The 15,052-nt window shown below is 41.0% G+C and overlaps 2 protein-coding genes across 2 annotated transcripts; both read left to right on the top strand.

The window, feature by feature from the left end:
• The first annotated feature begins 5,762 nt into the window (after positions 1 to 5,762).
• LOC112261050 (homeobox protein HMX1-like) lies at positions 5,763 to 8,540 on the top strand. The gene is made up of 2 exons (XM_024436408.2): positions 5,763 to 6,481; positions 7,229 to 8,540. Exons 1-2 carry the CDS (start codon positions 6,202 to 6,204, stop codon positions 7,828 to 7,830), a joined length of 882 nt encoding a protein of 293 aa, XP_024292176.1. The 5' UTR covers positions 5,763 to 6,201; the 3' UTR covers positions 7,831 to 8,540.
• Positions 8,541 to 9,647: 1,107 nt separating this feature from the next.
• On the top strand, positions 9,648 to 11,625 carry LOC112261051 (homeobox protein HMX3-like). The gene is made up of 2 exons (XM_024436409.2): positions 9,648 to 9,988; positions 10,220 to 11,625. Exons 1-2 carry the CDS (start codon positions 9,766 to 9,768, stop codon positions 10,777 to 10,779), a joined length of 783 nt encoding a protein of 260 aa, XP_024292177.1. The 5' UTR covers positions 9,648 to 9,765; the 3' UTR covers positions 10,780 to 11,625.
• Positions 11,626 to 15,052: the final 3,427 nt, after the last annotated feature.

Below are 15,052 nucleotides of genomic sequence, written 5' to 3' on the forward strand. Positions count from 1 at the left end.
TGCTCAACTTGTTTCATATGTTCATTCAACAATGTTTTCAAGTTACATATTTGACACACGCTGACATACATGATTACATTGTGCATGTTCATTTATACAGTAATTAGTATTCAACATGTCCTCACCTGCGATTTGAACTCACAACCGCTTGGTTCACAGTATTCCAATCTTCCTGCTATACCACCATGTCTATGTCAATAACTGATATCACCTGTTTTGCTACACTTTGCACGTCAAAGTAAATCTCAGCTCTGTTAATAGAGCAAATCTCTCTGAAGGCTGGAGGTCCTGTCCTCTCGTATTCTTGTAAGGATTCAACATGTCTCTATGGTCGTGTCTACACTTGACACTTACATGCAACTTCTGCTATGAGAATACGAAGATCACATTGAAAAGGCGGTTCTAGATGCACAAAAGTTGCTTTGTGGTCTGACTCTGTTCAGATCTGGCTGACCACTTCAGGAGGTGATTGTTTGCAGGTTTCTACTCAGACTGGAGACAATCAGGCTACCGAAAGTGCATACAGTGGGCAACGTCATCAGCACTCCGACAAGTCTCCAGAATACTTGTGTTTTGGAACCGAGGCACCATTTCATTATAACGTTGGAGGAAATACGTTCCTAGCACGTGAGGAATTTGTTTGCTGGCCTCATAAATGCTTGCCAGCTAGCTAAAATTGAGTGTTTGGCTAGTTATGCTAACCCGTTTTCTATCCCTTTAGCGTCGCTTGCTAGCTTGATGTCGAGCTACAGAGGTTAGCCTGCCAGTTAGCTACAGTAGTTAGCTGCTGCCATCAGTTGTTGTTGTGTTATTATCATATTTGGCCTATTCCACCATTTGTAGAATGCATACTGGCATTTGAATATAGCGCGGGAAAAGGGAATCTGGAAACACAGGGGACACGATAGACACATTTAAATATTGGTGTAGATGCCTGACATGTTTAGAATTCCATGATCAGAAATCTATGATCAGAATACTAAACCTGCATGAACTGTCAAGTCTAGACACGGCCTGTGACTCATGATAATCAAGCAATGTTGCATTGTTACATTTTTAGGGGGTGTGTTGTATAGTTTGTGTCACGCCCTGGCCATAGAGAGGCTTTTATTCTCTATTTTGGTTCGGCCAGGGTGTGACTAGGGTGGGCATTCTAGTTTCTTTATTTCTATGTATTCTATTTCTTTGTGTTTGGCCGGGTGTGGTTCTCAATCAGAGGCAGCTGTCTATCGTTGTCTCTGATTGAGAATCATACTTAGGCAGCTTTTTCCCACCTGTGTTTTGTGGGTAGTTGTTTTCTGTTTTGTGTCTGCACCAGACAGAACTGTTTCGTTTTGTTCCACTTTGTTCTTTTGTTTCAGTGTTCAGTTTAAATAAATATCATGAACACGTACCACGCTGCGCTTTGGTCCACTCCTTCTTCATGCAACGACGAGCATTACAGAACTACCCACCACCAAAGGACCAAGCAGCCTGGTAAGGAGGAGCAGCATGGCCAGGGGTGTGAGACAACCTGGGAGGAGGTAGAGAGGTGGTCGGTCGACCAAGGGAGAGTGCCAGAGCCCGCCTGGGATTCTATGGAGCAGTGCGAAGAGGGATACCGGAGGATGGAGTCGGCGAGACGAACACGGCTGGCAAGGAAGCCCGAGAGGCAGCCCCAAAAACATATTTGGGGGGAGGCACAAGGGGGGTGTGGCAGAGTCAGGTTGGAGACCTGAGCCAAGTCCCCATGCTTACCATGGCGGGCGTCGTACTGGTCAGGCACCGTGTTATGGGGTGGAGCGCACGGTGTCTCCAGTACGCGTTCTTAGCCCGGTGCGCTACATTCCAGCTCCCCGTATCTGCCGGGCTAGGGTGAGGATCCAGCCAGGACGGATGGTGCCAGTCCTGCTCTCCAGACCTCCAGTACGTCTCTATGGCCCAGGATATCCTGCACCGGCTCTGCGCACTGTGTCTCCAGTGTGTCTGCACAGCCCAGTGCGTCCTGTGCCTGCGCCCCGCACGTGCGGGGCCAAAGTAACCATCCAGCCAGGACGGTTTGTGCAGGCTCCGAGCTCGAGACCCCCAGTGCGCCTCACGGCCCAGTGTTTCCGGTGCCTCTGCCTAGGACAGGGCCTCCTGTATGTCTCTCCAGCCTGGTGAGTCTTGTACCTGCGCCTAGAACTAACTCTCCTGTATGTCTCCCCAGCCTGGTGAGCCCTGTGGCAGCTCAACGTACCAGACTGCCCATACGTGTCCTCCCTCCAGTGATGATCCATGGCACGAGGCCTCCAGTGATGATCCATGGCAAGAAGCCTCCAGTGGGGAGTCATGGAACGAAGGCCTCCAGTCCGGAGCCTCTAGCAACGACGGTCTCCAGTCCGGAGCCTCCAGCAACGACGGTGTCCAGTCCGGAGCCTCCAGCAACGACGGTGTCCAGTCCGGAGCCTCCAGCAACGACGGTCTCCAGTCCGGAGCCTCCAGCAACGACGGTCTCCAGTCCGGAGCCTCCAGCAACGACGGTCTCCAGTCCGGAGCCTCCAGCAACGACGGTCTCCAGTCCGGAGCCTCCAGCAACGACGGTGCCCAGTCCGGAGCCTCCAGCAACGAGGGTGCCCAGTCCAGAGCCTCCAGCAACGGGGTGCCCAGTCCGAAGCCTCCAGCAACGGGGGTGCCCAGTCCGAAGCCTCCAGCAACGGGGGTGCCCAGTCCGGGGCCCGCTACGACCGGTCCCTGCACCAGAGGCGCCACCGAGGTGGGGGGAGCCAGAGGCGGTGGGGGGTCTAAGTCCCGCACCAGAGCCGCCGCTGTAAAGGAGGCCCACCCGGACCCTCCCCTTTAGAGTCAGGTTTTGCAGCCCCGGAGTCCGCACCTTTTGGGGGGGGTGTACTGTCATGCCCTGGCCATAGAGAGGTTTTTATTCTCTATTTTGGTTAGGCCAGGGTGTGACTAGGGTGGGCATTCTAGTTTCTTTATTTCTATTTCTTTGTGTTTGGCCGGGTGTGGTTCTCAATCAGAGGCAACTGTCTATCATTGTCTCTGATTGAGAATCATACTTAGGCAGCTTTTTCCCACCTGGGTTTTGTGGGTAGTTGTTTTTTGTCTGCATCAAACAGAATTGTTTCGTTTTGTTCCACTTTGTGCTTTTGTTTCCGTGTTCAGCTTAAATAAATATCATGAACACGTACCACGCTGCGCTTTGATCCACTCCTTCGTCATGCAACAACGAGCGTTACAGTTTGAAAACATGATGATTTTAAAATAATATTGTATTTTGGGTCACACATGCAATGTAAGTACAATGCGGGTAAACACTGCAGAGTTCAACTGTTATACTTTGTGGCTTGCACAATTTAAAGGATATGTAAACTGCAATCTAAAGCAATATTTCTAGATTGAGGCAATATGTATCCACAATTATTCGAATTTGTGTACAAACCTAACGCATATAAAATCCAATGTTTTATTACAAAAACTGCAAATGAACACCACTGTTTTAAGTAAAAACATGTGCATACATGCCTGGCTAGGTTTTAGAGCCACTTAATGTAAAGTGCCACAGCCAATATATTTTTCACCTGTGTTTTTCTCTCAGTGTTTTTCAATGGGTGTTTTTAAGGTGAAGACACTGTATAAGGTTATAGTGTAGTTATTTTCATTCTACATATTAATAGATGCGAGCGAAAGGCTATGCAGCCCTAGTTACACCTTCTTACGTAGTCTTTACAGGATAACCAGCACAAGACTCTTTGGCATCATTGCAAAGAGCTGCAGACCCTGACATATGATATAGGCCATAGGGGCCTTGCTTAGAGGTGAGTCACATGTTCTCAAGTCCATCAGTGGGTAAAATGCACAATTAGTCACATGTTTATCGTGAGATAATTATGAAACGTGTGATGTCTGAAGGGTTATCACAGTTCGTATCACAATTAAAAACAAATAAACATATTAGTCAATTAAACTAAAATAGGTTCATCCTACAAAGCACAGGAAATAAAAGGGATTACGTTTTCAGAATTAGGTAGACATAGCTTGGTGGTCGATCAACAATCCTAAATTCAACCAAAAAAGTTTGCATAGACATCCATTTGAAGTCAATCTAAAATAACATATTGGGAAAACCTTTAATCTAGTCATTTGCATTGAAGTTTAAATTAATATTTTGTCTATCTGTTGTAACTACTGATGAGAGAAATTTCTGATTTGTTATCTGAGGGGGATTTCTGTTTTATCTGAGTGGTTTGTTTTTTCAATGAATCAACGAACACTTGATATCCATTTTAGTGAATCTTCAAATTACTGACCCTATGGGCTATTAATCAACTTGAATATACATGAATTTATAATAATAATCATATTTCATATTTCTGTGATTACTATAACACGCCACGCCAGTCCTAGTGCATGGTCTGGTGTCCAAAATACAAAATAAACACCTCAAATATGTCTATTTGGGTAACGCCCAATTTTCTACGACGCAAATGTGATTTTAACCTAACATTTATCACGATAAAGTGAATATTGAATAGTAATTCACTCTAGTAAAGCTCAGTACCGAAACCTATAACATTCAATAAACATTTAGAATATTAATGATGGCTTAGTTTTACTAAATTGGGTTAAAGGCACTCGGGGAAACTGTTTTGGGATTGTTTTGACGTTTTACTGGCCAGGTTTAGAGCATAATGTGCAATTGGAAATCAAATTAAAAGTTAGATGAAATAGCTAAGTTTATTAAAAAATGTAATAATAATAGTAATAATAAAAGCCTAATAATAATCATCATCACCGTAATCATCATAATCATCACCCTAATATACAAAACTCTCTTAAGCTGCATAGCATTGCTTGCCTGAAACCATTCAATGAAAATGAACACATATGAAATTAATACAATACACAATACAATGCACAACTTATATTTGAATTTCAGGCCCAATAAGACAATATTTCACACGCTGTTTTGCATAATATCTGTTCGTTTTTATATTAAAATGCCTATATTGGAAACCACTTCAATTTACCCTGTTATAAAAATGTATTTAATATTGGGTAGTTTGGCTAAACAATCTGAGGTAGATATACAATAACAGCGATATCATTATTTGAATGAGATATCTTGGGACACTTTTTGGGCACTAAAGTAACTTTCAAAAGTAGGCCAAAGAAAAAACAAAAACATGTTGACTAAACTTAGTATTAATGTAATAAGCCTTTTACATATAGAGGTAAACTAGGCCTAGATCAATAGCTATATGCTGCTTAACAAGACAATTATCGGCCATAACACACAGACACACTCCAACACACACATCATATTTTGTTATTTTATTGTTTGTATATCGTTCTATTTTAAATGTGTGTGACTGTCTTTGCCGATCAGCGTCAGTGTTTGTGTTTTTGTTTTTGTGGACCCCAGGAAGAGTAGCTGCTGCTTCTGCAAAAAACGAATGGGTATCCAAATAAACAAATAAATAAATAATGACTAATAATGAAAAATGAATTCCTGCAAAATCCAAATCCTAAACCCTGGACACTCTATACCCGTTAGGGATGGGGTTACGTTATGTTTAGCTAAACTGCATTGATTGTGGAATTGATAGTCTATTGATATTCTATGAATTGCACGTGTCCATCCTCCTATCAATTGGAATAGTCATTGCACGAGAAAGAATGCATGCAAATATAAATGGTATAATGCATTTAGAGCGTGCATAGACAAAAGTAACCAATAGGAGGTACTGTGTCATTCTCCAAGAAGCCATCTCATCTACCATGCATCCCAGCCCGGGGACACAGCCGTATCTCGGCTTTGATTTGTTCCCTAATTGACCTAAATAAAGCATCTGAGAGACGGGGTCCCGTCCAACCCCTCAATGCAGACTATCACACAGTGTATAGTAGGGGGCTCAAAGCGAGTAATTCTCTTATTTTTCTGGAGTAATCTTGCTCGCTGCCTCCACTGTCCAATCGCAAGAGGCATTTTTTTTTGCTTCGAGTGGATCGCGCCATGTAATTTACAGTAGTATATCTACGGATTCACTCACATTCTCGCGCTCTATCTCGAACTCTCATGGATAGCTCGACGGACTTCGAGAGAAAGATTAGGCATAACTAAGACCAAGCAAAAGAGACACACAATAATGTCTAAACATCACGTAAATATTTTGTAAGTCATTTATTTATCGGTGACTAGGTGGTTTGAAGACGACAAAAAATATGCTTGTTAAGGCACCGGAGTCTCAACATCATGGTCCAACGTCAAGAAGCTCGTCATTTTCCATTGAGAATTTACTTCGATCTACTACCGGGACTACAGACAGGCTGTCTACGACCGAAGATGAGGGGGATTGTAAGGAAACGGGACTCTCTTGCAACCAAGTCGCTGTCATTGAGAGCCGCTGCAACCAAGTGGAGCGTCAAGTGTCTTACTTTGGATTAAACGCCCAACGCCACTGGTGTGGGACATCGCCAAACAAATCTTGCAGTGATTTACAGAGTAGGTCTTAGAGTCACTTTTGTTAATTGTCCCAAATGTCTATCTATGTAGTGTATGTATGGAAGCGACATAACGGGTAGCCTATAACCACACACAACTGTAGGTAGGGTAGCTTGTTTACCAGCTAACATCCTACATTCTTCTTAGGCAGATCCGCTCTCACAATAAGGAGCATTTGAGAATAGGCTACGCATTTCCTCAGACAAAAACAACGTGAAAGAGCTGCTATCGATAATGCTTTGAGGTTCCTGTGCGTAATAGCCTATTAGCTTATATTCTTCTTTCCAATGTCAATACACAATACATGCCATGCCAGTAAAAATAGACAATGCATAGCCCATATATCCTGCAACAAACCATAACAGCACTAGTGTGTTCGCTCTTACCCCGTAAAACTTCTCCATTCGGTTCCTCTTTAAACCGGGTATGGCACGCCACTTCGATACATTTCAAACGTAACACTGACTGAAAATTAATCTCATACACCCTAATTATGCTTATCATACAATTGCAAGGCTGTGTTTCATTACGTGTTTCATTACAAGCTAAGAGCTCATTATTCTATGTTTTGTTAGGCGACAGGATGGCCTGCCCGCAGCACTTTAAAAATCGACTACCGTCGAAAACTGCAATCATTTGTCACTGCTGCCATTGGGGTTGATATCATGATTGCGAGATACATGCACTTATTGATCCCTATTGGCCGGTGCGTAAAATGTAGCTCATGACACTCCTCGTTCATTTCAGGTCCGCAGTGCCACTCCAGCAACTCCGATGATCCCGGAGGCTCTCTAAAAACCAGCAACCGGGATTCTCCCGCTCTACCGGAGTCGGTGGAAAACAACGACCAACCGGACGAGAGGGCAGAGGGAAGTCTGACAGACGACAAGGATGACGAAACAGGGTCTTCCTGCTTCGCCCGGGAAGACAGTGAAACACCTGATACGAAAGCAGCTTGCAAGAAGAAGACCCGCACCGTGTTCAGCCGGAGTCAGGTTTTCCAGCTGGAGTCCACCTTCGACATGAAACGCTACCTGAGCAGCACTGAGCGGGCGGGGTTAGCCGCCTCTCTACAGCTCACCGAGACGCAGGTCAAGATTTGGTTCCAGAACCGCAGGAACAAGTGGAAGAGACAGCTAGCCGCCGACATTGAGGCCACGAGCATCTCGTATTCGACTCAAAGGATTGTCAGGGTTCCTATTCTGTACCACGAGAACGCAGCACCTGGGACACTGAGCGCAAACCTGGCACAGGTGTCGCCACCCTTCTCGAGTACTGTGAATTATCCCGTCTCCCAGTTCACCCACCCTATGTCTTTTATAAGATCACAAATCACAGGCCTTGTGTGAGACACACATTATTGGTGTATTATATGGAATGAACGTATTGGACATGGTAGAGCAGCGTTTACCAAACTCGGTCCTGGGGACTCCAAGGGGTGCACGTTTAGATTTTTGCCCTAGCACTACACAGATGATTCAAATAATCAAAGCTTGGTGATGAGTTGATTACTTGAATCAGTTATGTAGTGCTAGGGCAAAAACGAAAACGTGCACCCATTGGACTCCCGAGGTTTCCGCGTTTGGATTCATTACTGACGGTGACTTTATTGCAAGTCACCAAAATCACAGCCACATTCATAAGGCAACAACACTTTGACCAACCTGTTTAGTCTATAGGCCCCAACTTCTCTATTTTAATATGCAAGTTGCAATTGCCATCTATTTTCTTGATTTGAGTGTGTACAAAAATGTGAATCCCTCAAGCCAGACACTATTCTACATTTGGGAATGTTAACTTAAGCATATGTCATTAGATTTATATAATTATTTACATGGAAACTGGATGGAATATTGTCAAGGGTTAGTCAACCAGTTTGTGTGTTTGTATTCTTTTTAAATGACAACATTTGTAACCTGTAGATAGACTTTTTACGAGCACGGAGTTACGGGGACTGTATTATTTTACATTTCTTAGGCTATTTAAAGTGGGTTTCATATGATATTTTGTACACGAGTTGTCCGATCAATGTAAATAAAAATGTATGAAGTGCACACAATGTTTGATGTTTATTGTGTTGATTAAAAGGCCTGCTTTGTATTATCATCGTTAGCACGAATTGTTGTTATGTTGAAAGCCAGTCTCAGTAAGGCTCTATCTGACCAGTGGCTAGGCCTCGGCCTACAGCCATCGAAAATAACACTGAAAGCCCAATCCAACCCGAGCAATACGCATTTTCCATTTCAAAATTCCTGAACATTCACCAGAATATTTTCACGACCAGCAAACTATGTATACCCCCGCATTTAGGCCTTATTTGGTATACAATTCAAAAAGTTAAGGAACAATTATTTTAGAAATTCCACACCACCGTTTAGAAGATGCAGACATTTAAATGGACGACTGAAAATATATTTCTTCTTATTCAACAGGCTATTTGTTAAGGCTCAGGATAAGGGCATGGGTAAATAAAGATTTCCATTTTTTTAACACTTTGAATTGAATGAAATTGTTAATTAAGTTGTTTAAAATGGTTAATTAAATGAAATTGTTGAAATTAACTACATTAGACATAATGGAAACTAATTTCGTCAAATTAGAACATTTTAATAGAATGTCTAGAATATAGGCTAGGCCTCATATACTGACATAATTTATCAGCCTAATAGCCTACATTTCTAAAAACCTCAATCTCCCTATAGCTGTCTAATGAGTAACACTGAAAATCAAATGAAATTCCAAAACGACATTATGACTAATCTGTTGGAGAGGTAATATCAGTGCCCACCTTAACGTTTCAATTAATATGATTAATGGGAGCAAAAAAGTGAAACTGGTTAATATCAGTATCAACTTTATGAATGTGAAATCATTTAGGCATATATGGAGTGGAATACCTATATAGCCTATTTTAGCTATATGCCAATTATTTATGTAGCCTAATTGTGTAAAGAATTGGAACATCTACAAAATAGTTTGGGCACTATTAACTGTAAAGTGAATATTCCCAAGAAAACACGAGGAAACAATCAAGGAGGTTAACTTCAGTCTTGCCTAAATATGCTTCCCGCTCTCATCTGATAGGCGTCACCTATTTGTCTTCACGCTGCCTCACAATCTCACCAATCAAAAGCAGCTAAACCACATACTTCCGGTTCATTGAATAAACGATACCCTACGTCCTGGTGTAGTTGCAATCGAGGAGCAATGGTGCTTGGAGTATCTGGAGTCTTCGATGTTTTGGGGTCCTCAATTCACCATTCAGAACACAAGAAAAACTGCAAATGTCGGGGATTATGAACAAGGAGGTTATTCCCTGTCGGACTGCTTCATTGAAATTCACAATTGACAATATTCTTAGTCTGAAGCAAAACAACAACAGCAACTTGGATGCATACGACTCAAAAGTGCAGAGCGACGCCGGCTGTACAAATATTTTTACCCACCGATATGAGCACTACGACGTAGAAAGAAGGCATGAGTCAAACTACACACACACCGAGACAGGTGAGCCCTTATTTGGTTGTCTTAAAATCGCCCATTTAGGTTTTGCATGTGTTCATTTATGGTAAACTATAACAGCTGAGCAATTAAAATACTATCCAGCCTAGGCTACTTCAAACTCTGGGTTATATCATTTTTCATATAACACTTACTGTGGTCCAGTGGGTGTGACAGATGATATACGAGTTGTTGTCACCATTGCATCAAAACAAGTTTTATCGCTTCATTTCACAGCGCAAACAAACAGCACCCGCCACGATGCCTCCACTCGTGCGCTTTCTGTCTGCGGGGAGGACGTCAAGGCGACGAAGATGATTGACACTTGTCCAAGGACGGAGAGCACTAGCAGCTGCGACGATGTACCTGAGCAACATAAAGGCAACTCGAAAACCAAAGCAATGGCAAAGAAGAAAACACGCACTATATTCTCCAAGAGGCAAATTTTTCAGCTGGAATCTACCTTTGACATGAAAAGGTACCTGAGCAGTGCAGAACGCGGGTGTCTGGCGAATTCATTACAACTTACCGAGACCCAAGTGAAAATTTGGTTCCAGAATCGTCGGAATAAATTGAAGCGACAGTTATCCACGGACATTGAAGGACCAGTTCCAGTCGACCACTTTTCAGATGTCGGGAAAAATGTGCAATTACCAACTCTTTACAAAGATAGCAACATATTGGGCGGATGTTTGCTACCAATGCCTTTCCCTGTTATGTATCCAGGAAACAGCGCGCCTTACATTTATTTTTCAAATGCTGGTAAATATTTTAGCCTTTTCGATGCAGACGGATGACTTTTAGGGATGTAGCCTACTCTGGAATGCGCTACCCAGTCGACATCCATGGCAATCCAAAACGTTTGATTGCCATGGATGAACCCACTGACACATGGTAGTAACGTTTTACTTTTGTAAATTTCATTTTGAAGAATGTTAATACAAATTCAGCATCACTGAATATGCCACATTTCTTCCGTATACATAGATAATAATAGGGCTATTCAGTTTATGCTGGCTTTCACAATTGCAAACAATTAAGTTAATACAAAGTTATATGGTTTTGGGTGAGTTGAAATAAAGATTAGGGCCCAAGGGGAGCCTATATAGTCGGTGTAGCCTACACGTTATTATTATTATTATTTTTTATATTATTATAAAGTATATTATAATGATTATTTCTACTTTTCCCACAGCTATTTCATCAATGATTACGCACCATACCAAAGTATGATCTATGCATGCATTATTGTTACTTGATCCATTTTATTTTGTACAGTAATGACATTTGAATGAATGTATGTTTATGTTGTGTTTGAGATTTGATCTTTGACCTTTTGGTTCACTTTATTAGGCCCACCTTTGTTATCACACCAGTAGTTGTTGCTTGCTTCCTATATAGTTCCATGTAACATGTTCTAAGTATTGTAGCTATAGTCTTACATTGTTGACATATCTTTCTCTCTGTGCAGTCTAATTAGAGTTTAATTTATATGGCCTTACTTTTGCAGTTCCATGTTCATTTATACTCTCTCTTTTTTTTTACATCTCATTATCTAATAGCATTTTAAAGGACAGATTGTAAAGCTGTTGACTTATATCATGAAGATGATAATATGCAATAAAATGTTGTAATATTTGCGATCACTGAGTTTGTTGAATTACGTCTTGACTATAATAATGCTAGGCTACAGGATATTATATCAGATATTCAACATTCATACAGCAAGCTTCAATAAGTATTCACGTTGAATGTTGTTGTTTTTTCTCCCCAAGTGATAATTCGGTCCAACTTTATTTTGAAGTTACAGCTGTGATTCCTGTCTGCAGTTTGTGTGGTTACACATATAAACATATACATCTTTATGCCCATTGCATTATCAAGGAACATTTAATTAATTATTTTCACCTACTCAACCATTATTGCTTAAGGTTATGAATTTACCTTCAGTAGCAGTTTATTCGCAAATATTTTAAATTGTGCCAGCAGCAAACAGACAAAACAGTTGTAAGCATAGCAATGTATGTACTTTGTAGTTTACTTGCCTATGTAATATTATGCTTCAATAGAGAGAAATAGTAATGGCGTCTTTTTGTAGGCACTTAACTCTGCCATGGCTCGTTGGCCAAAACCTACTGGGATATGTATGTTTGTTTTTCTGTAGGGTTTTCGGGATAAACCCAGAACATAAAGTCTGTGGTAAACACAGGCTTATGAGATCCTATACGTTTTGATCTCAGATCATTTTCATCAGCTAATGTCACTTTTTGTGAATTTTGCAGCATTCATGTAATCAAAACAAGCACATAAAGCACATAAAGGCTTCATAATTCATAAAGGTCATGTTAACTGACTGCTGCTATGCCATATAACAAAATGTATAAGATCTCCTAAGCCTGTGTTAAAGTCAGACCTTATTTTTGGCATTTATTCCAAAACCCCATTCTTTCCCCCATTATTTTCCACCATAGGAATGGCTGAACAAACCAGCGGTAATTCATTTGCGTATTTTTGGACTACAAGCTGACAAGCTCTATTGAGTGGGGCTCTAATGCTTATATTTAAGTACTACTATAAGCAAGTTGGACTTAAATGGTAAGAGAAGTGACAGGAATTGACTTGAAGGTCTGTGAACTACCCAAAAACCAAGCAGGGGTTTCTTATTGCAATATAGGACAGAATTGGAGACACATATGATGTTTAATTCATGTGCAACCTTGTGTATTTCCTCTATGTGTGTGTGTGTGTGTGTGTTGGCGCTTTTATGAGGATCTATGTTAAATATGTTCTGCCTGCTTGTGATTCTGTGTGTGTGTGTGTGTGTGTGTGTGTGTGTGTGTGTGTGTGTGTGTGTGTGTGTGTGTGTGTAACGGTGCATGTATGTATGTTTTATGTGCTTGCATGTGTGTGAGGGAAAGAAAGACACAACGAAAAAGAGAAAGAAAAAGGAGAGATATGGTGCATGCATATTTACATTCGGAACGGCAATAGATGCCTGTGGAGAGATTTTTCCTAAAGGGCCACGCTGGCTGCACTTCCACAGTGTTTCCGGGTCAGTTCCCCCTTCAGTGGCAGGGCCTCGCGCTGCTTTCTCCCTGTCACAGCCGCTCACAGCCCTGCTACTGTTAACCTGTTCACTCAACCACTTAGTCTGCACTCAAATCAGTTGTTTTCTCTACCAAATTCCTGTCTCTCATCCCTTTACAAAGACTGTACACTGTACATATCTACATATGAAATCCAACAGCACGTTGGCCCTTTTGAAATTGTGAATAAATACGAAGTGAAATGGAAAGTGAAATGAAAAGAAAACCTTGACAAGGTTGTTTATTACCATTGTGTTTGAATGGAACATCTATTTAATAGGATTTGTCCTATCTTGCACCCATTATTGCAACCATGAACACTGGGATTATCAGTGGGTGAACCTCAATGATATATTTAGACACAATTCCCAGTACTTGATAGTGCCTTTTTATTGTAAAAATAATACTATGAATTAAGGTGTGTGCAGACCTATGACCGAGAACTAGGTTGATATCTGTAAATAAAATATCTGCAGTGTTTTGTGGGTGAACATGAGCAACACATATACCAATACCAAATGGACTTTATTTCAATGTAGCACTTTCACCGTGTTAAAACAGTCTACACATGATTAAATACGGATCTTTAAACTCAAAACGAGCATATAACAAATCATTTGTTGACCTTTCAACTTGAAAGCTTTTTCATTGTGCAGGTCAAAATGTGGAACGTTTTCCAATGACCTCATGAGTGCAGAGTTCCCTTATGCATGTTCCCTGTGTAAATACATAAGAGACGAGTCTGTGCCTACAGTGCCTTCTGAAAATACTCACACCCCTTGACTTATTCCACATTTTGTTGTGATACAGCCTGAATTCAAAATTGATTAAATTGATGTTTTACACAATATCCCATAATAACAAAGTGAAAACATGTTTTTTTTAAATGTTTGCAAATGTATTGAAAATGCATACAGAAATATTTCATTTACGTAAGAGTGAATACTTTGTAGAAGCACATTTGGCAGCGAATACAGCTGTGAGTCTTTCTGGGTTAGTCTCCAAGAGTTTCCACACCTGGATTGTGCAACATTTGCCCATTATTCTTTTAAAAATTATTCAAGCTCTGTCATACTGGTTTTTGATCATTGCCATGGTCTTGCCATAGATCTGGCCAAGCAGATTTAAGTCAAAACTGTAGTTAGGCCACTCAGGAACATTCACTGTCTTCTTGGTAAGCAACTTCAGTGTAGATTTGGCCTTGTGTTTTAGGTTATTGTCCTGCTGAATGGTGAATTTATCTACCAGTGTCTGGTGGAAAGCAGACTCAACCAGGTTTTCCTCTAGGATTTTGCCTGTGCTTAGCTCTATTCCATTTCTTTTTCTATCCTGAAAAACTCCCCAGTCCTTAATAATTACAAGTATACCCATAACATGATGCAGCCACCACTATGCTTGAAAATATGGAGAGTGATACTCAGAATTGTGTTGTATTAGATTTGCCCTATACATAACACTTTGAATTCAGGACAAAAAGTGAATTGCTTTGCCATGCTGTATGTCACAAGGCAGTCAGAGGTCCTCTATCCAGACCAAGTCTCACATTGTCATTCATCCAAACAGAATCCCATACCAATCATGTCATAGCTCCTTGATCCAGTTGGAGCCAATCTGGTGGATTGGATTTTAGTTTCTCTTTACCCAACAGGAGACGTTTTTATTCTACTAATCCAACTCAGAATAGTACTAGTAGAACTCTAACTACTAGTACCGTACTCAGATTAGTTACACTCAGATTAGTTGTGCTATAATAGCACAGCTGTTTTTATGTGTGGATTAAAGCAATATATTGTCATTTAATCGGGGATATAATCAATATCATTTAACAACAGAAAAAAGAAAAGTAGACATTTTAGTGTCTTGGTTAATGAATTAGGATAAATATGATCCGTGCTATCTAATATTGACAGATTGACACGGCACATGCATTCAAAAACAAAAGTGCAAGTTTTATGCACAAATGTAGTAATATGATCCCGATTGT

This window comes from Oncorhynchus tshawytscha, linkage group LG10, assembly GCF_018296145.1.
Source record: "Oncorhynchus tshawytscha isolate Ot180627B linkage group LG10, Otsh_v2.0, whole genome shotgun sequence".
Lineage (NCBI taxonomy): Eukaryota > Metazoa > Chordata > Actinopteri > Salmoniformes > Salmonidae > Oncorhynchus > Oncorhynchus tshawytscha.

Excerpts from the sequence above, each read along its gene's own strand:
- LOC112261050 (XM_024436408.2), top strand. The coding sequence starts at position 6,202 with ATGCTTGTTAAGGCACCGGAGTCTCAACATCATGGTCCAACGTCAAGA. Across the intron at positions 6,482-7,228 it reads ATCTTGCAGTGATTTACAGA|GTCCGCAGTGCCACTCCAGC; the intron begins GTAGGTCTTAGA and ends CGTTCATTTCAG.
- LOC112261051 (XM_024436409.2), top strand. The coding sequence starts at position 9,766 with ATGTCGGGGATTATGAACAAGGAGGTTATTCCCTGTCGGACTGCTTCA. Across the intron at positions 9,989-10,219 it reads CTACACACACACCGAGACAG|CGCAAACAAACAGCACCCGC; the intron begins GTGAGCCCTTAT and ends TTCATTTCACAG.